Source organism: Strix aluco, chromosome 1 (genome assembly GCF_031877795.1).
Source record: "Strix aluco isolate bStrAlu1 chromosome 1, bStrAlu1.hap1, whole genome shotgun sequence".
In the NCBI taxonomy this organism is placed as follows: Eukaryota; Metazoa; Chordata; class Aves; order Strigiformes; family Strigidae; genus Strix; species Strix aluco.
In genome coordinates, this window is record NC_133931.1 from 49,699,460 (window position 1) to 49,724,673 (window position 25,214).

General features: G+C 38.6%; 1 protein-coding gene across 2 annotated transcripts in view; it reads left to right on the forward strand.

Moving 5' to 3' along the window:
• CDH2 (cadherin 2) overlaps positions 1 to 25,214 on the forward strand; it is a 119,905-nt gene that overhangs the window by 80,484 nt on the left and 14,207 nt on the right. For both annotated transcript variants that reach the window (XM_074820341.1, XM_074820333.1), the window contains 12 exons: positions 99 to 325; positions 2,149 to 2,295; positions 3,394 to 3,549; positions 5,312 to 5,456; positions 6,512 to 6,684; positions 11,228 to 11,365; positions 11,759 to 11,944; positions 13,756 to 14,012; positions 15,422 to 15,564; positions 16,731 to 16,964; positions 17,283 to 17,516; positions 19,227 to 19,366. In XM_074820341.1, the coding sequence (XP_074676442.1) occupies positions 99 to 325; positions 2,149 to 2,295; positions 3,394 to 3,549; positions 5,312 to 5,456; positions 6,512 to 6,684; positions 11,228 to 11,365; positions 11,759 to 11,944; positions 13,756 to 14,012; positions 15,422 to 15,564; positions 16,731 to 16,964; positions 17,283 to 17,516; positions 19,227 to 19,366 (2,180 nt within the window). The remainder of the gene's footprint in view (positions 1 to 98; positions 326 to 2,148; positions 2,296 to 3,393; positions 3,550 to 5,311; positions 5,457 to 6,511; positions 6,685 to 11,227; positions 11,366 to 11,758; positions 11,945 to 13,755; positions 14,013 to 15,421; positions 15,565 to 16,730; positions 16,965 to 17,282; positions 17,517 to 19,226; positions 19,367 to 25,214) is intronic.

A 25,214-nucleotide genomic window follows, 5' to 3' on the forward strand; every position in this document is an offset into this window, starting at 1 on the left:
TCTGCTTTTGAATATTTGTTCTTAATGTATTTTATGTCACACTGAGTTCAAGTGGGCTGCTTTTTCATTTTTTGTTCTTCATTTTATGTGTTTTGCAGTGAGGTTTCAGAGCTGTGATGGAAACAAAAAAATACACTTTGGAAGCAGTGAGCCAGAAGATTTCAGAGTAGGTGAAGATGGTGTGGTCTATGCAGGGCGAAGCTTTCAACTTTCAGCAGAGCCCACAGAGTTCATCGTGTCTGCCCATGACAAGGAAACCCAGGAAGAATGGCAAATGAGAGTGAAGCTAACCCCTGAACCAGTCTTCGCAGGAGCTTCAGAAAAGGTAAAACAACTAAATGCAACCCATATAAATGTATCTCCACAAACAAACCTAAAAATAGAGATTTGATTCTGTCTGTCATGCACCTCTCCATGAGGCAGTTTATTAATGGGCACCTAGTGCACGCAAAGCTGGAGCTTTAGAAAGAACTTTTCTGTAGTCTGTTATTCTGTAGCTTTGCTAAGGCATGGAAAGACATGCCTGTTTAAGTATATAGGATTCACTTATGTTTGAGCTTTTTTGTTTGTATAGTTTGAGATTTATACCTGAATTTAAGTCAGACATGGTCATTTATTTTAAATTGCTTGAAAGTATTACAGTATTTATTCAAGCGGTTAAATATAACCACAAAATAAACAAATCTGTGCTAGAGTGCATCAGTCACGTTTATTAGATGAGAGCTGCAGATTTACAGCAGTAGTAGGAAAGCATTTCTGGCAGGGAATATTGGCTTTGTCTTGTCCCTTCATAATCAAATTGGAGATTGTAAATTATTCATGATTCCAGCACTATTTGGTAAGGAAGATAGTCTCCCTCTGCTGGAAGCTGCCATAGGATAAACCATATACTATAACAAAAATCAGACCTAGCAATATACAAATAACACTTTAGGAGAACAGTGTTAGGTCTACTACCTTTTTCTATTACTTGCTGCCTGCTGTTTCTTACCTTCTCTTATAAAGTGCTTAGTTTTCAAATAAAGAGCAAAATTTATTCATAGATTGACATATTTGTAATAGGTACGCATTAAAGATTTAAGCATAATGTCAAAATAGACGGTGTGGTTATGCAAGACATTTTTCCTGAGAACACACTGGAGACCAAAGCTATGTAATCCTCTGCTTTTTGTTTGCTTACTTAATGATTGTTTTAAATCTGCTAAGGCATGTTTTTAACAAAGGAAATATTGTAATTTTGTCGGTAAAAGTCTAGTAAAAGACCAGATGCTTAGATATGCCAGGGCATGCACTGTTCATTCCAAAGATCCAGTTCAGGCAACCTTACCATCAGCAGAATGTAGAGCAGTGGAATCTGGCCTTCAGTTGGGCATCTGTTTTTACTCTGTGGCATATTTCATTAGATTTTATTAAAAAAAAGAAAAAGTTTTTCTCTTAAAAGATTTGGAAAACATTTTTGTCACCCTGTCTCTACCCTTAAGCAAGCTAGAATGACTGTATGTGTCCTGGCATCCAAAGGATGAAATGACTGCAGATAGAGAAGGGAATAGGAAGAGAATGTTGACACCCAGCAGAGATTAATGCCCAATGTGTAAAGTGGGTCATCTACTGCATCCATCATGGCTGACATAGGTTTAAAATAATTACAGCATTAATTCTATGGGATTTAATAGGGTCATAAATATTTGAGACATTCCTTACCAGTATGTATTAAACTTCTCTTGGAACTCAAATTATATTTTAGCACACCCAGATCTAAATTTAATGTACAGTAGCACATTACCTGAACTGAAGTTCTAGCTAATGAGAAATACATAAAGGCACACTATTAAATTCTGCAAAATATTAACTACTTTTCAGAAAGTGCAGAATAGTTTACACAGTACTGCCATGCTATAAATGGTTTATAATTCCATTTCACCTCCACCCTGAATAAGGAAAAAAGGAGTTCTTAAAATTTTGCAGTGCAGTTGTAAATAATATTGGTTATTTTCATACTGCACTGTGAATGCAATTAAAACAGTTCTAGGAATACAGCAGAAAGACAGCCTTTCAGTCAATTATGTAATTGTATCTGAATTATTTTATAATGTCTACTAGTAATTCTCCTTCTGACATGTGCTTAATTTTATCTTGTACCTGGGAAAGGACCAAAAGAAAATTGAAGACATCATATTTCCATGGCAACAATACAAGCACAGCAGCCCTCTAAAGAGGCAGAAGAGAGACTGGGTTATTCCTCCAATCAACCTACCAGAAAATTCCAGAGGACCTTTTCCTCAGGAATTAGTCAGGGTAAGGAAGTTAATAGAAATGTGGTTTCAGTGTCCCTTGGAGAGCTCTTGAAGAGATTTTGTGTAAATGATGTCTCGTTCATTGTCCAAATGTTTATCAGAGTCTTTTGGACTGGTTTCTGTTGCTACCTCTGCATAGTGAGTTGAGCTGCATTTGTTAGGTTTTTTAAGTTGTCCCTGTGCTCATGTACTGGTGGAAGGTGACCTTGGTTTGGGTGATAAGTGCTGTAATGACTTTCTTAAGCAGTTAAGGAGGATCTCTGCTGGTTCAGGAGTTCCCTAGTTTCCTTCACTGGAGTTTTCCAGCTGGGGAAGGGTGTGGAGGTGAGGGGAGGGAGGAGGGGTGCACCGTGCACCAGGAGGCAGAAGGAAACGGGATCTGATGGGGTGAAGACACAAAGCTGCTCCACATGACTCTGCAGCACAGACATGGCCGTTGCCGGGAGCCCAGCACAGGAGAGGGCTTCCAACCATGGTACTGGTTGGTCATGATCCATTTGTTGCAACTTGGTAGAGCATTAGCCCAAGTTGATAGGATATAGTTTTGCTCTGTTCTGTTGATGTACGTGCTGGTGGTTCACCTGCTCCTCACAGTTGCATTGCCCTTTAATTTTTTCCTTGGAAGATGAGACCAAAGTTCAGTCTTTAAACAAGAATGGCAAGTTTCCAAAGGGCTACTGCCAGTAGTTGAAGAGAGTCTGTAGCTTTGGTCTGGGAAGATACAGGAGGAGGGAAAAAAACCCAGACTTTTTATTTCTTATGTAGTTTTATGATAGTATATGTTTTGTCTAGAAACTGAACAATTCTGTTTAAGGTAAGAATACTTACTTGTTTTGGTTTAATACAGTTCATCCTATTATGAGAAATAAGCAGGGATATTTTTATGTTCCTGAAAAATCATTGACCAGTTTTCTGACAAAGAGTGCAGTTGTAAACTTCAAGCCTTATACTAACTGTATACCATTTCCAGAATAATTATTTTTACAAGTTTAGTTTAAAGATGAAAGAAGAAAAAAAAGAAGAGCTGCCGCTTGTCTCAGCAGCAGTCCCATCCACTGGTTGTTTGTAGCTAATGTAAACTTTGTTTTTTGACATGCAGATTAGGTCTGATCGTGATAAAAGCCTCTCACTACGGTACAGTGTGACTGGCCCAGGAGCTGACCAACCTCCAACTGGCATCTTCATCATCAACCCCATCTCAGGACAGCTGTCTGTGACAAAGCCTTTAGACCGGGAGCAGATTGCTTCTTTTCATGTAAGAGTTTAATTTACCATAAATCAGATTATCAAATTGAAGATTAACATCTGCTTCAAACATGACTTGAGCAGCCGGCATTTAGTTTTCTATGAGATATGATTTGAAGAGTTTGTAGCAGATTTGTATTTATTGTACTTACTAAGGCTAACTCTTACTATGTTTAAGCAGCTTAAATACATTAACATATGTAAACAGTGATTAAATATATTTAGATAAAGTAATGTTAAAAGATTGAAATCTGGTTACTGTATCTTATATTTCAAATACAGGCCATTGATCACAGTCTCCACTGTACTGTATATTTTTCAAAAGTTTACTTTTAATTCAGCAACTTAAATAAGGACGTGAATGCTATTAGAATTGCGGCAGCTGTGATTTGAGAAATGGATGGGAAGAATAACCTACCAATTTTCATTTTCAGGGGCAAATCTAAGCATTTTAATGGAACTGTAAATTAGATCTGTCAGCTTATGAAAATGATATTCTTTGCTCTAAAGAAATTGACAAAGTAGGCCACAGATTCCAGTATTAGTGGAAAAGGAAGGTTTGAAGGAAGGGGGAGACCAGGCTATGACCGACGGTTGTCTCTGCTTTTTGAGACACCATGCTGAAATAGTTAGAGAAGTAACTCAGCGCCTAGAGAGAGTTTCCAGCATGTTGCGGATTAAAACACTCCTTGCCTTGCTCTCTGGGAAGCCCTCCGAGTGCTGCGCCCGAACAGAGGAGGCATCTGGAGGGAGGCGAGGGGAATGGCTCTCACAAAAGAAGAGCAACTCCGGCATCCATAAGATTCTTACTGAGAAACTGGCATTGGCAATTCAAGATTTACTGACTTAGGAATTTACATAAGTCATTTCCAGAATGGTCAGTGAATAATGCCCTCTTGCTCCTTTCCTAGTAAGTTTGTGGCCAGAAGATATATGTATATGTGTGTGTGTGATTGATATATATATATATATATGTATATATCTATTTAAAATGGGCTTCAGCAGGACTGCTGCAGGAGAAAGTTTCTCTTTTGCCTAGCAATTGCCAGGCTCTGGCCTGGATGCATAGGTTTAAGTTTTCAGAGAGTACCATGTTCCTTATTTCTTTTGGCTGTCCAATTTAAGATGATTTAGGTAACCCTGACTGTCAAAGGTAGTTACTCAGCCCTTTTTGACAATTGGGGCATTAAATTTAAGTGTCTCAGTATCTTTGAAACCTCAGTCCATAAACCTTACCTTAATGTTAGCCTGGAATTTCAGTGTGATTGCTGACAGTGATTTGTCACAAACCCTACCTTGGTGTTCCAGGTAATACAAATGTATTCCATAACTTTTTGTATGCATTCATGTCTATTCAATACACAAAATACCAGTAAAGAATTTTTGAAAGTGATGCCAGTTGTTCCTGTGGACTGTTAGTAAGTTGTTAGCTGTTTAATATAAACCTGCATATTCTTAGTCTGTTTTCTACTGGTCATTATTAAAACCAGAATTATCTATGTCAGTAGGCATTGGTATTAATCAAAATTACATGATTCAAATTAATTTTCAGCAAATCAAAGAAGTAAGTCTGCAACTTAGAATAGTTTAGAAGTCTGAACAGCAGTTCCATTAGCAACCTGAAAACTTAAAAGGTCAATATGAGGGAGCAGTGGCAGATAACAAAATGCATCGAGCTAAAAATGTCTGGCCTGAAACTTCCTGTCACCATTATTGTATCTATTTGTGCCTGTATGTTGTGCAAATTCTAATACTTTTGATTATTTTTGCAGCTGAGAGCGCATGCAGTGGATGTAAATGGAAACCAGGTGGAAAATCCGATTGACATTGTTATTAATGTCATTGATATGAATGACAATAGACCTGAATTCTTACACCAGGTTTGGAATGGGACAGTCCCTGAAGGATCAAAGCCAGGTAATTTTAATACATGGGCTTTCAAAGTGGGGGGGGAAGGTATGCAGTAACATTTTGAAGGTGATAAAGGGGGTACCTTCAGACTTCGTGACACTTTCAAAAGTGTCTTAGTGTGATAAGCACAATCTCAGATGCTGTCTTACTATTTCACCTTATTTTTAATTCACTTTTCAGCATGGTAGGATTAATTTCCAAAAGCAGAAAGTATATGTATGTAAACTAAACCAGAGAAGGCTTTAAGAATATGAATTTTAGGTTACTGTTTTTGAAAATCCTATTTATGGTGTCACAGTTTTTTCCAGTTATGTTCATGATAGCCATTGACATTCATTTAGTTGACAGCTCGGGGTTTAAGAGATTTCCAAAATACCAACAGCTCCAGTTCTAGTTCTGAATCTCAGAGACTTTGGAAATAGTGGGATTTGAAATCAAAACAGTTTCATGTGAATTCTTGAGAAAACCCTAAATGTTGTTCACATCTCATTAAAATTCTAATTGGCTCAGACTAAAGTTTGTTCTGTGGCTGAAACCACTTGCCTAATTTGTCAGTAGTGCAAAATGAATTTTTTAGAAAGGTTAGCACAAGAGATGTGTTTTGTCACTTTGCAGTGTTGACTTGACATTTGAGATGCACCTCAAAGACCTTTGAAAGAGTATTATTTACATTGATTTTCAATCACTATCAGTATGTGCACCAATTCTGAACATTAAGTGTATTTCCTTTGGCCCAATTAATAACGTTTTTATCTAAACGTGAGAAGCTGTGTTTTTACAGAAATGTTATTTATGGCAGAATTGTAGGATTTCATTGTTTATGGAGCTTCTTCAGTTATAAGCAAATCTGATATTTTATAAACACAAAGTATTTTTATCTCCTCTTATGTATTTTAATTACTCCGGTGGTGAGTCTTGGGTTTAACCAGTTTGTTTTAAGTAAGAGAAGGAATGTGCAGAGTTTACCAAAAGAAATACATGCTTTGACCATTGCTTGTAAGTGATCTTGTGTAATCTGAGTAAACTGTTTATATAACATCAATTATTTATCCTGCTGCTAGGAACCTACGTGATGACTGTTACTGCTATTGATGCTGATGATCCCAATGCACAGAATGGGATGCTGAGATATAGAATCTTGTCTCAGGCCCCGAGCAGCCCCTCTCCAAACATGTTTACAATCAACAACGAGACTGGTGACATTATCACCGTAGCAGCTGGTCTTGACAGAGAGGTATGGCAGGTCTTAATCCCATAGGCCGAGTTGTACTTAATACTGTGAAGATGCACATTTTTACTAATAACTTCTAAATACTATTTACTAAATACTTCTCCCTCTCCCCAGTCTGAACTTTCTCCTTTTCTTCATCCCGTTGGCACTGGTGATTGTTCTAGGCCCAGAGTATAAAAACCTGGAGAAAGGAAATTAGGCTAGTGATGAAGATTGGACCCACGCATTCTGTATGTGTAGTCATTCTCAGTTCCATAGGGTTGTGGAAAGGATCTTATCTCATAAGCCCGTTTGCTTTTAAGGAACAGGTACACACGAAAGCACAGCGATGCAGATAAGGACCTCAGGTGCTTGGCCTGAGTGCTGAAATGGGCGGTGTTCATCAGCTCCAGCCCTTTCCTCTTGCTGAGCTCTGTGGGCAAAGAGTAGATGGAAAATGGAGTAGGCTATACTTTTTGTTTATTTTAGAAGCTCCAGGAGAGCTTCTGTCCTCTTCCATGCTCTTCACAGAGAGGTCGTAAATATTTGAAATCGTCTTGATGGTGTGCTTTTAAATTTGCGGTAACTCCTTGATCTGAATTTTGCTTATTACAATAAACCAGGAAAAATATTACCGATTTTTTTTTTAATTTGAAAAGAACATTTCTAAGAAGTAAACTAGTCAGTGTTGGAAAAATCATAGATAGACACTTGTCTCAAGGCCTGGATGGACATTCAAAAACGTTTTAAAAAAACAATTAAAAAAATCTGACTGTCACTAATTCCCTGCTACATGCAGGGAAGTCCTGTTCTGTCTAGACAGTTCTTCACTGTGCCCGCCACTAGGGAAGGAGGGTGCCAGATCCTCTGCTCTGGCTCATCCATCATCTGTGAGGTGGGAATAAAAATATTTCCCTCCCAACTGCAGATCTGTCGCATGGACTAACTGTGCTTTTGAACCACTTGAAAACTTCACAGGAGATAAGCATTATCTTATAAACAAAGTATAAAATCCAAACAAATCTTTTCTCAAGACATCTTGTTTCAACTTCTGTTTCACTAACCTCATTTTAGCTCATTAAATCTGAAGGTTTTTTTTAAACTGGATTTGCTGTTCAGCTTTTAGCTGTTTGCTTATACTTCTTTAAAACAGAGACAAAATTACTTTCTGATGCTCTGGGTTGGCTATTAATATTCTGATGCCTTTCAGTTTGAAAGGGACAAACAAGATATGAAAAGCTAAACACTGTTAGATACTGCAATTAATTTTTAAAGTTTCATTAACATTTTTTTAAGTTGGTTTTGAAGAGGATGGATTTGAGGAAAGGAAAACTCTGAACTTTACAGTATTGCCCTCTTAAATTAAAAGAATGATGGGCAGCTTTGCCCTTGTTTTTTTAAAATCCCCTGGTCATCTTTGACAGGTGAACTTTCAGAAGGACATAGCAATAACTCTGAGTTTTATTACTTAGTGACTGTACCAGAGTGATTTAGCTCAGAGCTTAGACCCTCACATTGTCAGATGGAGAAGCCTTGTCATTTGCCATCAGTTTTTCTGATGGATCACTGTACTGATACCCAAATGAGTATTTATAAACATCTCTTGCACATGTTGAATATTAATGATTAATGTTAAATAATTCAAATATTAAATTAGACTAATATGAGAAAATGGTTTCCTTCCCAAGCCATTGGTTCACTTCCTTCATTTCCTGAGTCATTTCATGGAAGTCAATTAAATTAAAACGACCAGGAGTCTAGAAAGCCAGATCTAAATCAAGCAGGTCTTCTGACAGTGGGCTGGGGAGTGCCTTATTGCACAGGGTTCCTTGTTGTCCATGAACCACAGCTGGGCTGCCACCTCTGTCATTCTGTCCTTTTCTCTAAGTCTTGACTCTCTCTGTAAAGCTTTAATTAGGCTCATAGGATAGACACAATTTTAAATTATGTGACACGTTATTTACGGGAGCATAAGTGTTGTAGGCATTTGGAGAAAAAAAAAAAAAGGAAAAAAAGAGTGGTTCCTCTGATAGCATTCTTCATCTGCTAGTATTTTAGGTTAACATGCACAATGCATTATCTGTGCTAACATGCACGGGAGGAATGTTGCTTAGGTAAGGGGACTCAGCTAAAGGCAGTAGAAATCTTTCACTTGCTATCCCCAAAGATGCTGTTTCATGAGATCCAGCTGTTCTTACTTCCTCTGCTATTGCTGTGGAATTCACTTCGGCATTAAAACATCTGCCTTACTGCTGGAGGAGCCAAAGAAGTCAGGCAGGGTACTTAAATTTACGCACTGACATTCCTTCTTCACGTGAGGTTAATTCAGTGAAATGCTTTTTTATTTGGACTATGGTGAAGTGGAAAGATGTGACCTGATGAGGTCTGTGTTCTTTCTTGAAACTGCCAGTTCATTTTTGGATGTGTGCTGCAGAGTCTCTGCGCAGGCTGCTGACACATGCTCCACGGCTTATTTCTGGCTGCTTCTCAACCTGCAGTAAAAAGAGGAGAGCCACCTCCCCCAATTTCCCCATGCTTGGAAAGTTGTGTGCTTGTTGATTTCTGGAATTTCATTCCTAGCAGTTGATCTTCTGTATCTGAGTGCTGGGAAGGGGGAAAAAAACAAACCAACGAACAAAAAACATATATACACTGTCTTTTGGGGCACTTTTGGGGGGAAGTTTCTAGTGCGCTGCTTCAGTTGGAATTAAATAAGAAGATTGTACGGAAGTTGAGTCTCCGTGTGATAATAATGGTGTTTCCTTAATGAAATTTGCTTCTTGGGATCAATGTGTTAAGACCCAGATGAATCAGAAGCACCTGCTGTTTCAATAACGTAGAATCATCTGGCTGCAAGATTTGCTTCAATACTGCTCTAGATTTTATTACTTCGCAATAAGTAAAGTATATTTTTTTTCCTGGATGAAAGTGGTAAAAATATTTCTTTGATTCCCTTGTGACTGCTTCTCTTGTTGGTGTTGTGAAGGAAACCTTTAGGATGTTTATTTAAGACTTTTGAAGGTCACTTTGCAAGTATATTTTTCCAGGCCAGAATTCATATACATATTTGTGCACTGTTAAACATATATATTGCATTTCTCTATAAATAATATCAGTCTTGCTTTTTTAAAGAACCGTGGGATGCATATGTAGTAATACACATTTGGGGTGTGTTGCAAGGGTTCCTTTTTGAAAGAGGACGTGAGCATAAATTACCTTCAGTGGGAGATAAAAGATTCATACAGCTTATTTTAAAAACTTTTTTTTGTTCAGTGGCTTATATTTGCTGCTTGGAAGGGTGCATAACTATTTAAATCTCTAATGTCTGTCATAGAGTCTGGCCAAAATTTGAAACAAAGTTAGATATTATCTGTGGAATTGTCCTTGCTTATTTTTTGTATCGAGATCCATAGTCCCTTTTTGTAAACTGTTTGCGTGAGAAGTAATCTGTCATATACCCCAGTCTTTAAGTAGTGGGAGACAATAAGGTACCAAGTGGAAAAAAATAGGCTTTTCTTTAAGTGTTTTTATTTTTCTGGAAGGTTTTTGCCAGTGTTAGTAAACCATTCATGAAAGTGATATTTCAAAGTAATAGCAACTCCTTATGTTTGTGTGTTTTCTGTTGGAAAGAACTGAATGATAACACCTAGCTCTCAGTGAGCTAGGAAACTGAACTGGTAAATGAAAAAGCATGCACAGTATTTGTGTCTGACGGTAGAAACCATCAACGAGTTAAAATCAACTTCTCAGCAACTCTACGCAAAAGACATCTTTCTAATATTTTATTTTTTTTAACCACAGCCCTGCCGACTTTGTTTTAAACAGTTCACCAGTTGGAAGTCAGGTCTCTGTTGGGCATTTCTGATGCTTGAGGGAGCCCTGGCCAGGCTCCAGCCGTGAGGGGAGAGCTGAGCGCCCGGCGCGGTGCGGGGCAGGGGCCGTTAGTGATGGCACGTGCGGGGGGGCGGTGAAGGAGGCGGCGGCGGCCATCTTCGGCCGGGATGTTTAACATTTATGGAAATAGCCCGTGTGGCTGTTCACTCCCCCTTACTCCTCTCTGTTAGCCTTGACATCTTCGGTTTCCATAGCAATCGCAAGAAGTTGCAACAGCAGTTTTATACTCGTGCTTTGCTGAAACAAAACCTTGGCAGTTGTGGCCGTTTGGCCAGCAAACCTACCTTGGCTCAGTTCTCTTAAATGAGGACTTACCCTGTTTTAGTATAAACTGCACTCTTGGTTTTTTCCCCATCTGAAAGGTGTTGTTAAATCTGAAAATAGCATAAACTGTATAAAGTGGTTTTGATTTTTTGAGAGCAGGAAGCAGGCAGTGTGTCCCCATCTCAGTGATAACAAAGTATATCAAGCAGTAGTTCAACATAGCTAGATGCAACCTGCTGCTGTATTCCTGTGGCACAAACTTTGCTCCTGTCATTTCAGGTGATACTAACTAGAATAAACAGTGTGATAGGCTCCATTGCTTAGCGAAGTGCAATTTTGGGAACACCCGCTGTTCTGTGGTAATGTTGGTTTTGTCTAAAACTTATGTTGATGTCATTTTGTGTTTTAGAAAGTACAACAATATACATTAATAATTCAAGCTACGGACATGGAAGGAAACCCAACATATGGTCTTTCAAACACAGCAACTGCTGTCATCACTGTGACAGATGTCAATGACAATCCTCCAGAGTTCACCGCCATGACTGTAAGTTGTCCTGGTTTTGGACATGGTACTACTACATAAGTACAGGGTAGGAGTAATGGAAGGATGTGCATATTTATAACCGTTCCCTGCTTTTCTCATTATATTCACAGACAGTAAATATTTATTATTTATTAAATAGCATACTGGGAGGCAGAATTGAAATAGGTGCAGAACATATATCCCTTAGGTATGGTATTCTGCTTGGGCCAAAAGGCAAAAGCTGATGAGGGAATCAAACCATCAGTTTTCTGGGTGGCTTCAGGTATTCATCAGATAAACTGCCAGAGCTCCAGTGAAGAGAGATGTTCTCCCTAACATTGATGAATGTTTAGTATGGCATGGCTCTTCCGTGCTTCTGCAGCCAAGGTAAAATGTTTTCTTGGTTTTTTGCAGTTCTATGGGGAAGTACCAGAAAACAGGGTGGATGTGATCGTAGCGAATCTGACGGTAACGGACAAAGATCAGCCCCACACACCTGCATGGAATGCGATGTACCGAATGACCGGAGGAGACCCTGCAGGTCGATTTACCATCCTGACCGATCCCAATAGCAACGATGGGCTGGTGACTGTTGTGAAGGTAAGAGATGCTTGTACTTCAGAGAATTAAGCAGATGGAATAAGTGGGGGAAAAATGTGAACTCCTAGGCTAGCATAACTCTGGAGAGTAAAATGGATGGGCACCATCTGTCTTGTGGAAGTTAGCGATCCGTCTCTTGGAGCGTTCCCTTGCTTATGCTATCGGTATTGCTCCAGTTGATGAATTCTAAAAGTCAGGGTAGGTTGTTGAAAATCACAAATTTTGAAGCTTTATTTGCCAAAAGATAGGAATTAATATGTGAAAAAGCATTTGCTTAGTATTTGTTACTAGTGTAAAGGAACAGCTTCCTACCTTCTGGCCTCTATTAGTAGTCACGCTTGTCTGTGGGTTTTATGTCAACATGTTCCCATTAAGGAACAGATATAGGCAGTCAAGGCACAATCAGAAAGGAAAAAGTGATAGGTGGGAGGCTACTTCTACAAGAGGCTTTTAAAGACTGGCTATTTTTAAAACTTCATTTAAATACCTTTTATGGAATAACCTGTCTATCTTCATTCTCTAGCCAACACAGCTCTGTGTTGAGGGGTGACTTACTTCAAGTGATAATAACAATGTGGTTCTATAATTAAACCTGCCAGGCAGGCAGTAGCCACCTTTCCTTATGGCCCTCTGATAAGTGTCTCATCTCTGAGTTGGCCACTTCCAAAGTCAAGTGTGAGATGCCAATGTTCCCATTTGGAAATTAAAACATTCACTCTTCTTTTCCTTCATTCTTTTCCCTTTTTTTAATCTTCTCAGTATCTAGGTGACAAAAAGATACAATTTTGTACAGCTATAATGGTAATTCACACTAGATTTTTTTAAGAACTGTCTCTCTTTTATAACTGTGCTTCCCCAGAGGTACCAATTGTTATATCACAGTCTTCCAGCAAGAATTACGTATGTGTCTGTGCTTTGTAGCACTCCTTTAGCACCCAGACATGGGAGCAGTTGGAAACCTGCCTACAGTTTTTATTGGCAGTGCAATGAGTTGATCTGTCAACCTGTAATGAAGGTTGGATTGTCTCTTGTCACTGACTTCATACTGTCATGTGCCAACTGCCCCTGTAAGGTACAGGACGACTTCAAGTCTAGAATCAGTGTGAATAGTACAGTGCATAGTGCTAAGGCTAATCAGATCTCAGGGAATGCGTCACCCCTATGCAGCACGACAGAGGAACTCCAGCCTCAAAATGTTTTTACTCCTCCTTAAATTGAACTTGTGGCTCAGTGAGGAAGTCCCCAAACTGAAGGTTGTCTGGACTGTGAAGATGGGAGCTGCAGGTATACCACAAGTAGGGTTAGATGGGATTACAAAGAACCTTTCTAGTGAAACATTAAGGGCATGAGAATTTCTGATCTACAGTGCTAGGTATGGTCATGATCTTGTTTGAAGGAAACCTTCTTCCTCATAACAGAGAGAGGCAGGTTTCTCTCCCCAGCAGAGCTCTTCAGGAAGCACATCTGTTCACCTGAGTGCCTGGCACAAAGCTGGGAGTTTCTACATCATTTCCAGATAAAACTACTTTGTTTCCTCAGTTACCTCTAATGGCAGTACCAGAGTAAGTTAAATCCAGGAATGACAAAGTTTCTAGTTGTTCTGACTTCAGCACTGCTGCTGCTAAGCTAAGCCCCAACCCAGTCTTGTGTTGAGCTGTTACATTTAGTGTGTTCCCTTTAGGTTCTGTGCTCATTTTTCAGAAAAGCTGTAAAAGTAATGTTTTAAAATGTGCTTTAAAGTAAAAATGTTATTATGTGCCCATTGCTATTGTGAGTAAGTGTTAACACTTCCTGCTCTTTGCTTTTCCCAGCCTATTGACTTCGAGACAAACAGGATGTTTGTACTTACTGTAGCTGCAGAAAATCAAGTGCCTTTGGCTAAGGGGATTCAGCATCCTCCTCAGTCAACAGCAACCGTGTCCATTACAGTCATTGATGTGAATGAGAGCCCATATTTTGTTCCAAACCCTAAGCTTGTACGTCAAGAAGAAGGGCTACTTGCTGGTAGCATGTTGACAACTTTCACTGCTCAGGACCCAGATCGCTACATGCAGCAAACCTCTCTAAGGTCTGTATAAACATTTTGCAGTTATTTAACAATTGGAATGTGATATCTGTGTTACAGAATGGGTGGGGATCAAAGAGTCCGCATATGAAATGAATGCGTTTACCATAGCACACAGCTGTCCAACTACCTCCTGTGGCTTTTGTGCAGTACTCTCTAAGGGGATTATTGGCTGTAGAGGTGACCTGACCAGCATTCATAGATCTGTAAACTGGGTCATCCTTTAATGCTCAGTCCCACTTCATCAAGGTAGCATGAAGTTGTGCATCTGTGTTAAAGTATACATGGCATCCCAACAAATTCAGTCAGAGCATATACATGCTTGTCTGAACTAAGATGATTTGCAATTTAAATTAACTAGTAGTTTTGACACAGCAGCAAAACCACATTGGATTGTTGACCAGATCTGAAGGGTTTTCTTCTCATTTATTCTTCAGCAATGCGAAGTGCTGCTGTTATCCATCTGTGAACTCTTGTACCGATACCTGTGATCATAATTTGTCTAATGTTTAAAACTGTGCTAAATGAGAAAAGTAAAGAGAATAAAACATGGAAATCTTAAAGCATGCTTTCTCACACCTTGTTTAAAACATGGTCATTGACTGCAGAGCTAAGGCACAGAGACTAGCTGTGGGCCAGGACTCAGGTTCCTAGCTTTTTAGCTCATACAGAGGAAAATCCAGAACTTGCTTTCTGTCTTTCCTTCCAAAATCAAGGTTTTTACAATTTTATTTTCTCTTAATTTTGGTTAGCTGTTGCTGATATTTTGCTCATTTCTGGCTATAACCATTGTAGACATGATAGCATGAGGATTTAAGGATAATATAAATTTTTAATGACCTAAAATAGCTTGCACTTGATTAATGTCAAAGGGCAAATTTATCAGATAGAAGGATGGTTCTGAAAGACACTCTTTCAGATTAAGATGAGAATCATGCAGTAAAAGCAGAGCCTCTAAAAAATTAACTTTAAGTGATATTGCAAGAGCTAGAATAGTGTGAGTTAGTGCTACTCTAACACTCTATCCATTGTTACCTCTCTCCTGCTCTCAGTGCTCTGATAAGATAAAAGTCAATGTGAACAGCTCTGTAGGTATAGAACAAGCAAGAGGGATTCTTAATGAATATTTTAATTGAGTCTTGAGTTATGAATGTTGTATAGTTTATGGTAATTCTAGGATTTCCTCCAGTTACATGACAACTTACATGGCAGGGCACTTCAAGAATCTAAATGTAGGCCGGTTTTTAATACGTATTTTCAAGAATTTTAGCAACGAGGCTTAATAAATGGAAATTTGTGAAATACTGTCTTCAAATTCAAAAAATGTGTTCGGAATACAAATGAAAATATTGTCTTTTCTGTCAATATTTATGTTGACAAATAAATAACACAACTTGTGATCAAATACACAGGTACTCAAAACTTTCAGATCCTGCAAACTGGCTGAAAATTGACCCTGTTAATGGACAAATAACTACCACAGCTGTTTTGGACAGAGAGTCAATATATGTGCAAAACAATATGTATAATGCAACGTTTCTTGCTTCTGATAATGGTATGTATCAACATCGTATGTTTCTTCAAAAAGCTTTTTTTTGTGTGGTTGAATAGCATTCAGTTTTACTGGGGCAGAAAACAAGATATGCTTAGAATACATCCAGTTGGAAGTCTGTATTAGTGTCAGACTTTGCATACTTCCTAGCTGCTTAGTTACATTAGTCGAGTTTACAGGAAACAGGAGTGCAGTAAGTTGAGTGAATGCACAACATGAGTGGGCTTTATGGGGAGTAACATGTTGGGGGAGGGGTATTGTATTTTTCCACATTCAGGCTGCAGCAGCGCAGAGAGAAAAGTGTCTTTTCATTGTCAGTTTGTTAATGACAATTAACAATCTCTGCTCAGAAATGAGCCCTTTGTTTTGGCTGGAGTGCTGTACTGCTCGTACCAGAAAGATGGACAGGTGTGGTTAGGAATATTCTCGCATTAGATTGGAAAATAGAAACACTGAGGCTGTTTACCTTGGAGAGCAGACAAATGGTAAAATTGTGCAAACTGATATGGTATAACAAAGCTCTGTCAACTATTTCTATCCTTTTGGCTCCCTTCTGGAGAGGAAAATTAAATGGAACTGGAAGATTATGGGGAAGGGGTGGGGGTGGAATGAGAACCATTGCTAATTATACTGAGAAATTCAGTGCTACATGTTCACATAAATGTGTGACTTTAGCAAGGTTTATGGAAGTATCACACATTCGATATCGATAGCAAGAATGTCTAGAAGTAGTGTGCTGAAAGTCAGTATTAGAAAGAATTTAAATAGCACACTTGTGATGAAGAGTGATCATAAGTCTTCAAAGTTACAAAAAGAATTTCTCCGGAGGATAAACTATTCCAATGTTGCACCTTTTTCTTCATAGCATTTGATGTGGACTGTCTCTGGAGACAAACTGGCTGTCTGGTCAGTAAAGTGGTTGAGTCCTTGATCTGTGGATCTGCAGTTATTTGCTGAATTTGCTGAGTAGGGCAGTTTTTTCTGAGTACAGACTACATAAGAATTTGTGTGCTAGCAGGAGCGGTGACAGTGTTAGATTGGCCTGGCAAAGACAGACTCCCAAAACTGATGTGAACATATGTACCTGGTAATTGAAAAGTGTTGGTATAGCTTCATTTAAGTAACTTTGCAATTGGAAACAGGCTCAATACCATTTTCTTTTCTTTAAGGAATTCCCCCGATGAGCGGAACTGGCACACTTCAGATATACCTGCTGGACATCAATGATAATGCCCCCCAAGTGAATCCAAAGGAAGCCACGACTTGTGAAACGCTACAGCCTAACGCTATTAACATCACTGCTGTAGACCCTGATATAGACCCGAATGCAGGCCCGTTTGCCTTTGAGCTGCCTGACACACCTGCTAGTATTAAGAGGAATTGGACCATTGTTCGAATTAGTGGTAATTAACATTACAGAAATCATAATAATTTTAAAGAAACCATTGCATATGCTTTTCTGTATTTCACTTTGGTGTTATTTTGCAACGTACATGAATTTAGTTAATATGAATAGGAAAGTACTTTCTAGTGTAAGTTCCCCGAAGAACAAGAAATTTTAAGAAGGAAAAGATCTTCACACTAATAAAGAAGTCTGTTATCCTGAGTGTTACATAGTGGGTTGAACAATAAGTTAATGCAGAGCTCATTTTGCCAATACTGTTTTAAACCCACATAAGCGGTATGTTTCTTTTTAACAAGTGCCTTATTTTCACACACAGGCGATCACGCCCAGCTCTCTTTAAGGATCAGGTTCCTGGAGGCTGGTATCTATGATGTGCCCATAGTGATTACAGATTCTGGAAATCCACATGCATCTAGCACTTCTGTGCTGAAAGTGAAAGTCTGCCAATGTGACATAAACGGAGACTGCACTGACGTTGACCGGATTGTTGGTGCAGGGCTGGGCACTGGTGCCATCATTGCAATTCTGCTTTGTATCATCATCCTGCTCAGTGAGTACATAGATCTCTTAATCCTAACTCTTCTATTCTTCTTTTGCACATACCATCTTATGTTTTAGTCCCATGTACCTTGACAAAGACAAGGTGGGGGGTGATTAAAGACTGAAGTCCAAGATTTGTTGCTGCTTAGTTTAATGTCTTGGACGAGTATGAAAACTTTTTGATACTAAAGGATTATGAGTATGTGAGACAGATCATGCTTAGCACTTGCATGGCAGTCTAACTCCACAGTGGGTTTGTGAAAGAGATTTTCCATCTATGCCCACGGGCACTTGTTATGTTATGTCAGTGACCAGGTTGAAGATGTGATTAGCCCCCAGACATCTCGTCTCTCTTGTGCTGCTGGTACTGTGTGTTTTGACACCACTCACAGTGGGTGCCTTTAAGGAGTGCTCTGGTGTTACTAGTATTGTACTTCAGATTAATATAAGTAGGCTATTTGATGATTTTGGAAAGCAATATATCATAGCCCTTCATATAAGGCCCGACGAGCAGGCAGCCATGCGGGAACAGAGACGTGTATGTTTAAGTGCTACATAAAGCTGTGCTAGTACTTTATTTTTGTGTTGAGTGCATTCAGTAAGGGAAATGACTAAACATCATGACTGAGTGTCTGTCCAGTGTAGTAAATTAGATGCTAGCTCTCCTACACATTGTGGTTAACTGATTTCTGATTGTGGTGGAACACAACGAGGAGATTAACCCATTCAGAGTATACTGTGCACCAGTCTAGAACATACAAAATGATGGAAAAGAGTAATTTAAAAAAAATAATAGTATTTGAGCCTGGCTAAGCCCATGGCTGTACACAAGCACCGTACAATTATTTTCTTGATACAAGATACTCTTAAAATGTTAGATATTGAATTAACAGTGCCTTATTGAAACTATCAAATCCTTTAAGATATTCTTCATATATTGATGTTCTAGATGCCTATGAATTTCTTTCCATGAAGATAGTTGTCACTGGAAACATGCCTATTATATTAGGAGTTCATTTACTCATTTATTCTGTTTTGTTTCTCATTTGGTTTTCTTTAACAGCTTTAGTGGGTAAACAAGCAGCATAACTTGAAATTGTTCAAATTAAAGATTAAAATACGTGGCTCAAAATGCCACTGTGTTTTTTCCTCAACCCTGATTCCTCTTGCTTCTAAACATAAATCTAAACTTAGGCAACAATATGGACTGCTGAGCTGTATGCCAAAATGGCCTAAGCTTGGTGATGTTCAAACATCAGAATTACTTAAACTATACAGATTGTTGTATATTCTTGGGACATATGAGAAAAAATACAGATAACACAATTTTTTAGAATTCTTGCCATTACTAGAGAGAATCCCTTCTGAATCCAGTGGTTTATGAAGCTTGGTCAGTCTTCGTTTCATGGCAAGTTTATTTTGCAGATGTGGAATGGATTTGTAACTTATGACCTTGAATATGTGATTGATTTCCAAATCAAATTACCTATAGCAGCCTGAGTTTAAACATCTCTTGCTTAAGCTGCCTTCTGTGAAATTTTTTACTAAAAAAAAAAAAAAACCCTAACCAAACAAAACAAAAAGACCAAACCATCCGGAACAGTCAAAGCCAACTTGGCTTTTTTCTTTTTTTAACTCCTCATGTTCGATCTGTATGGTTTTCCATGACTGTACTTCAGAGTCAACATATGGTTTTGTGTCTTCCCTTTCTGAAATGTAGTTTTAGTTTTGATGTTCGTGGTGTGGATGAAACGCCGTGATAAAGAGCGTCAGGCAAAGCAACTCTTGATTGATCCAGAAGATGATGTGAGGGACAACATTCTGAAATACGATGAAGAAGGTGGTGGAGAAGAAGATCAGGTGAGGAATCGTTAATGACTTTTACATATAGATTTGCACTTCACTCTGCACTTTATCTATTTTGTTTCCATTGACACATTATGATAGGTAGCTAATTCTTACATTAAACGCTGAAGGCAATTAGCAATGTTTTAAAAACCTGAAATATAACATTGCTTTCTCATGTTGTTTTTTGCAGTTCCAGAAATACCAATTGCTTGCCTTTTGGATGAGGTGTAAAGCTAGTATCTTGTCCACTTACAGTCATGGCATTCTGACCATGTTCCAACTAAGGCTGTTACATTTAAATGAAAAATAAATCCATTCTCGTTGGACTCTGTAAAGCTTCTTCACGCCTTTTCGGGGATCAGAATCACTAGTGCAGAATGCCTAATACAGTCTATTCCAAATATGACCCTTTTTTGGTGGTGGGTGAATGCCTTTCTAGATCCACAGTAATGTTGGCTATTGACAGATTGGCCACTATGGGGATTTCAGCTTGGAAAGTATTTACGTTTCAAGTAGCTGTCAGGGCACATCTGTGTTTATTCAAATACCTTTTCAGGCAGGTGCCATATGCATTTACTCTCATGTCACCTCTGGTTGAACCACTGCTGATATGTTAGAGGACTAGGAGTGATGTGTATATGCTAAGAATAGCTTCTTTCTCCCTCTCTCTCCAAGTTAATGAATTTCCAAGCAGTGCGATTTCCTTCCTTCAGAGGAGTTTTATTAAGTGCTTTATGAACATGACAAACAGTAGATTTATGCACATTATTAGTGGTAGAAGTAATTGTAACAATTATGAAGGGAACAGTGCATATAATAGAGCCTAAGAATTTTTTCCAGTAAAAAGCCTTGAAAAATTAAGTGTAATTCTTCCACACATTCCCAGTCACAGTCATCCAGCACTTGAGTTATCTGAAAAGTGTCTCACTTCACTGGTACGGACATTTATAGCTTCCCTCTGCTCATTTGTTTGTTTGTCTGAAATGTGTGTTCCCCTTAGTAATTTCCATGCTTCCTGCATATCCCCAAGAACTGTTCATACTTCCTGGCTTGTCTGCATAACCTTCTTTTTCAGCAATTTGCAAAGGAAACTTCAGTTTATGCAGTTTTGGAAATTGCTTATGTTACTAAATAATTTGAAGACAACCCTTTGAGTCTATGTATGTATTCCAGTTGTTTGTACACAGACAGTTTGAGTACAAGAATTGCATCCTGTCTGTGCATCTGTTATTGCACAGAAGGGTTACAAGCTTAAAAAAAACATGAAGAAAACTCAGTCCTGTGAGAACTAATTTTCCAGTTCACATATCCCCAGCTCTTGTTCACCCACAATTCTCTGGAGGATCTGTTCAGCAATTTTTATGTGGTTTTTATTTTTTAATTGTTGTCCACACAACCCCCAGGACAGAGTCAGTAAATTTCTCAGATTATATACTGCTTTATTTGGAAGTCATAGGTGATATTAAGAGTAATGTTGGGAGCGGTTGTGCTGCAGATCAGAAACTTTAAGCATTGTAACAGTGTACAATGAGAGTAAAATACAGTTTAGAAATGGTGCTGAAGTCTCTCCTCTGTCCATCTTGTACTGTGCTCCTCTCCAGTGAAAGCACTGTCTTTGTGAGAGGTATAGTCAGGGTAGTGCGGCAGGAGGTAACATTGTGTGAACGCTGTAGAGATTAGCAGGATGTAAACCATCCATAAATGAAACCTCTCACCAGCAGTGAATGAGTGTACCACACGCAATGAAAGGAAAAACTGTTAATGGGTGGAGTAGCAGTGAAGTGGTAAGAAATCTGAAATTGGGATCACTTCCTCTCACAGTGAGCAGAGGAAGCACCTAGACACAGAGGGGTTTAAGGGCTTTGTAGAAAATTGAATGAATTTTAGCCACAAAACCTGTGCTTGCTTTCTTAAGACAAATTTTAAGGCCACTGTTGCAAATTAATTATCTTTGTTGCCAGCCACATAGTTCAGGTATACTGGTCCCTTTCCAGATCCATTGAGCAGTAGATCATAGTGTCTGAGGGTCTAAAAGGTCTTTACACACTCCAAACATAACAAACATTTCAGGAGAAGAAAACAAAAGCTCATATAAAGCATCACAAGCTTTTATAATCACTTCTGTAGCAAGAGTTTCAGATCACTGTGTAGGTAAAAAGGGAGTAGATTCTCCCACAGCTCCAAAGTTAGGAATTTGTTCATGTCCAGAATGACTGAACAGAGAGCACAGACTTTTCACGTAGGCACTTAATTTTCTATCTAAAATGGATGATGGAAATAAGTTGTCTTGCTTTTCAGGGAGATTATTTTACTTTATTTTGTCTTGACATTTTGTAAAATCTGATTTCTGCCTGTGCTTAACTAAATGATAATAGTTCCTGGGTTCATTTGTTCTTGATTCCCTCCTTGCCCTCCTCACCACCTGTGCCCAGGGGTAAGAGGGAGGATTATATTTGGTTGGGTTTTACTTGGTTTTGCACGCATTTTATGTGAGATTTAAGAACTTGGAATACTAAGCTTTTGAAATGTCCCAGCAAGTTCCCTACAAGTAGTAATCTCATTTTTGCAAACCATGGCTTAGCAAAACACTGTACAAGCAAAGCTGTGTGCAGAGCATCGTGGGTAAAAGGCATTGGCCATAAAGATCTTCGCATTTTTCTCAAAGTTAAAGTAAGCGTTAAATTGTCAAAGTGTTCTAAAAAATCATGAGACTGCCATCAAAAATCTATTTTCAGAATGAGGCTTCATAGCGTAAAACTGCCACTGCTCTATTAAAATCAAGAAAAATTATTTCATGTCAACCTTGCATCCACAAGTCATCAGCAAAAGACAGAGGAAAATGCTTTACGTCAATATTAACTTTTTATGGTGCACTCTCCCCAAAACCATCAGGTTTGATTGAACAAGCAGCTTCAGTAGAAGGCAGTGCACAAGGTGACTCAGAAACACAGAATCATCCAACCCAGGGTGTATGTACCTCATGCAGCAAAATAGAAGGGAATGTTCAAAGCTTCTTGTGAATCTCAGTAAAATTAATATTTAAAAGCTTCAGATATTTTCATAATCTGTACCTTTTAAAATTTCTTACTCTTATTTATAGCAAGCAAATTACTTAGGCCCATTTAAAATCTCCTGCTTTTCTGGATGAATACTTGAAGATTTACCCTATGTGGCCTCATATTTTTCTTGTTTGTCCCAGATGTTTAGGTGACTTGAAGATATGGCTGGTAGGGCTTGAAGATAAGTGATGGAATTTAGGACTCTGCATCCTGAACCAATCTACTTTTAGACTTGTAGTTTTGCTCTTGGAGTAATTTATTTATTTAAGAGGGTTTATTTATTTATTTGGAAGCTACGCAGTTGGGTTTCTGAGCTGTCACAGCAGACCCAGAAACCAATAAAGCATGCTCAGCATGTTCCTTTCAGACTCTTTGTACATGCTATCAGAGTAATGTCTCCCGTGACAAATTTGATGGGTTCCAAATTCCAGCTAGTTCCTGTGAGTCATAGCAACTGTCAACAACAAGGTGGAATTCCTGCTTGGTCTCGTTTGGTTTTTTTTTTTTTCCCTGTTCTAGCATTTCCAAGGAATTATGATGTGAAGTCAGTCATAAAAGAGTGGTTTATTCCATCGTGAAGGTCTCCTGTTAATCCCATCCGAGGCCATCTTGGCCTGCTATGTTCATTGTGACAGACTGAATACTTGTAAAGAAAATTGAGGTTCTTGAATGGTTTATATCTTCCTCTAGCCTGGCATGATGCACCCAGGCTCATGTGATCTCCACAGCAGTTGGGAAGCATGCTTTTAATTCCCTAAATCAGAAAAGCTCTTGAGCTGTGGATCATAACTGAAGTTAGCTTGCTCCCCACGGAAGAGCATTGTCAACACTGGAAATGTTCTGGACTTTTTTCACCTAAACTCTGTTTCTTGGAAATACGGGCTGAAAAACACGTCTCCGAAAGCTGTACAGCACTCCTGTCGTTCCAGGCAGAAACATTTTTTCCTGGTATTGGGAAAGATCACTCTCCTAGCAGAAGCTGGGGACAAGGGAGGAAGGAGGCAGAGATACTCCAGATAGGAAGTTGGGGATTCTTCTCAGGATTTTGTTTAATATTTTATAGTTTTAACAATTCAGCTGCCTGACTTACAGGAGCTGGGCCGTGGGAGGCTTTGACTCAGCATTGTGCGGTGGAAGTCAGTGGGACTGCTTTGGTTACTGGTTTGGGGAGGGGGAAGTGTTGTGGGGGTTTGTTTTGTTTTGTTTTTTTTAATTGCATCTGAGTCTTTAACCCCCAGCAGTTGGGGTATGGGGTGGGGGACACTAGAGTTTGCTACATTCTGAAGTAGATGTGCCTACTTCAGGTACAAATCATGAAGCTGGTAATGACTCCCTTGATTGTTAATGGACTGCATGATCTAGAGCTTGTTTATCAAACTGGAGGTGTGAGATACAAGTGATGAATATTCTCCCCCAACACAATGTGCTCTCAACTTGTAACACTAATGTCAATTCCAAATACCAAAACCTCATGTTGGCTGAATGTTAAAGCCCTTAGCACATGTCTGCAGCATAGTTCATGCACATAGCAGATCACAACCCAGAAGCATAACTAATTCGTTTTCATCGCATATCTCAGGCCATTTGTGTGATTTGCATCAAGGCAGTGGGTGCTCAACTGGGATACATGCAGCATATGTCAACCTGAAAACTGTGATACATTTTTTTCCATTTAATTGCTTTTGTATACATCTCATTGCACAAGATGATCTTCTCATCTCCTTTGAGCCCATTTCTATAGCGTTTTCTGAATTTTAGTAGTACTTGCTCATGCAGGTGGTCCTGTTGAAGCAAGTTGCCAGAGCAAGTGGGTGGTATGCTTTGAAAGTATTGCAGATCAGCTGTTCTGAACCTGTATTTTAATCTTGCCCTCGGATCTTTTCAGCACAAGACTTTATTGCAATGATTTTTCTATTATGCAAGTATTTTTCTTCCTAAGTATTCTGAGAGTTCCTTCCTACATCACCTTTTCTTACAAGTGTATTCAGACATTAGTCAATAGCTTGCTTTTTGTCATGTTTTATTACGTTTATATAGAGAAAGTAAACAGTAGCATTTATCTTAAAGGTGATAATAGCATTAAAAATAAAATCAGTATGCTTTATTTTTATGTGTGCAGGATCTAAATTCTAGGCAGAAATTGCTCCTTTATAGAAAAGTGTAGCAGCTTTGTAGCATTTGTGTGTGATCGATAAAAACAAATCGAGTGATCCTTTGGATTTTTGTTTGGTTTTTTTCTTATTGTCATAACTTTCTGTACGCCTACATATCAGATTACATTGGTCTTGTGTGATGGTTCTTGTCATAACCTCTGTTGTAAACATGACAGTGGTCCTTACCTACTGAAATTAACTCTATAAATCCATTTGATTATATTTTATTTTCACCACCCTATCTGAGTGTTACTCAGATCATTTGCACTTGCTTCCTAACCTTTGTTTTGCATTATATTAAGATTGGAACATATATTCAGAAATTTTAATGATAATGAATGAAACAACTGTTGCTAAGATATCCCTAGGAATATACAATATTATAATTAGAAGGTAGTTATTTTGGAGATTGTGTTTGCTTACTAAGACATTAACTTCATTTTTTTGAATGAGTGACTCATGCAGTGCTCCTGTGGAGGAATTACTGTCATTCCTTGGTGAATCTTTAGCTCATCATATGAAAAGTAATGTTTCCATAATTCCATTACAAAATTGTTTTGTGTTTTATTTTATCCTGTCTAGAACCTATGCGTGTTACTGCATTTTATTTGCAGCTAGAGTTTAACTTTCACCTTTTTTATTATTAAA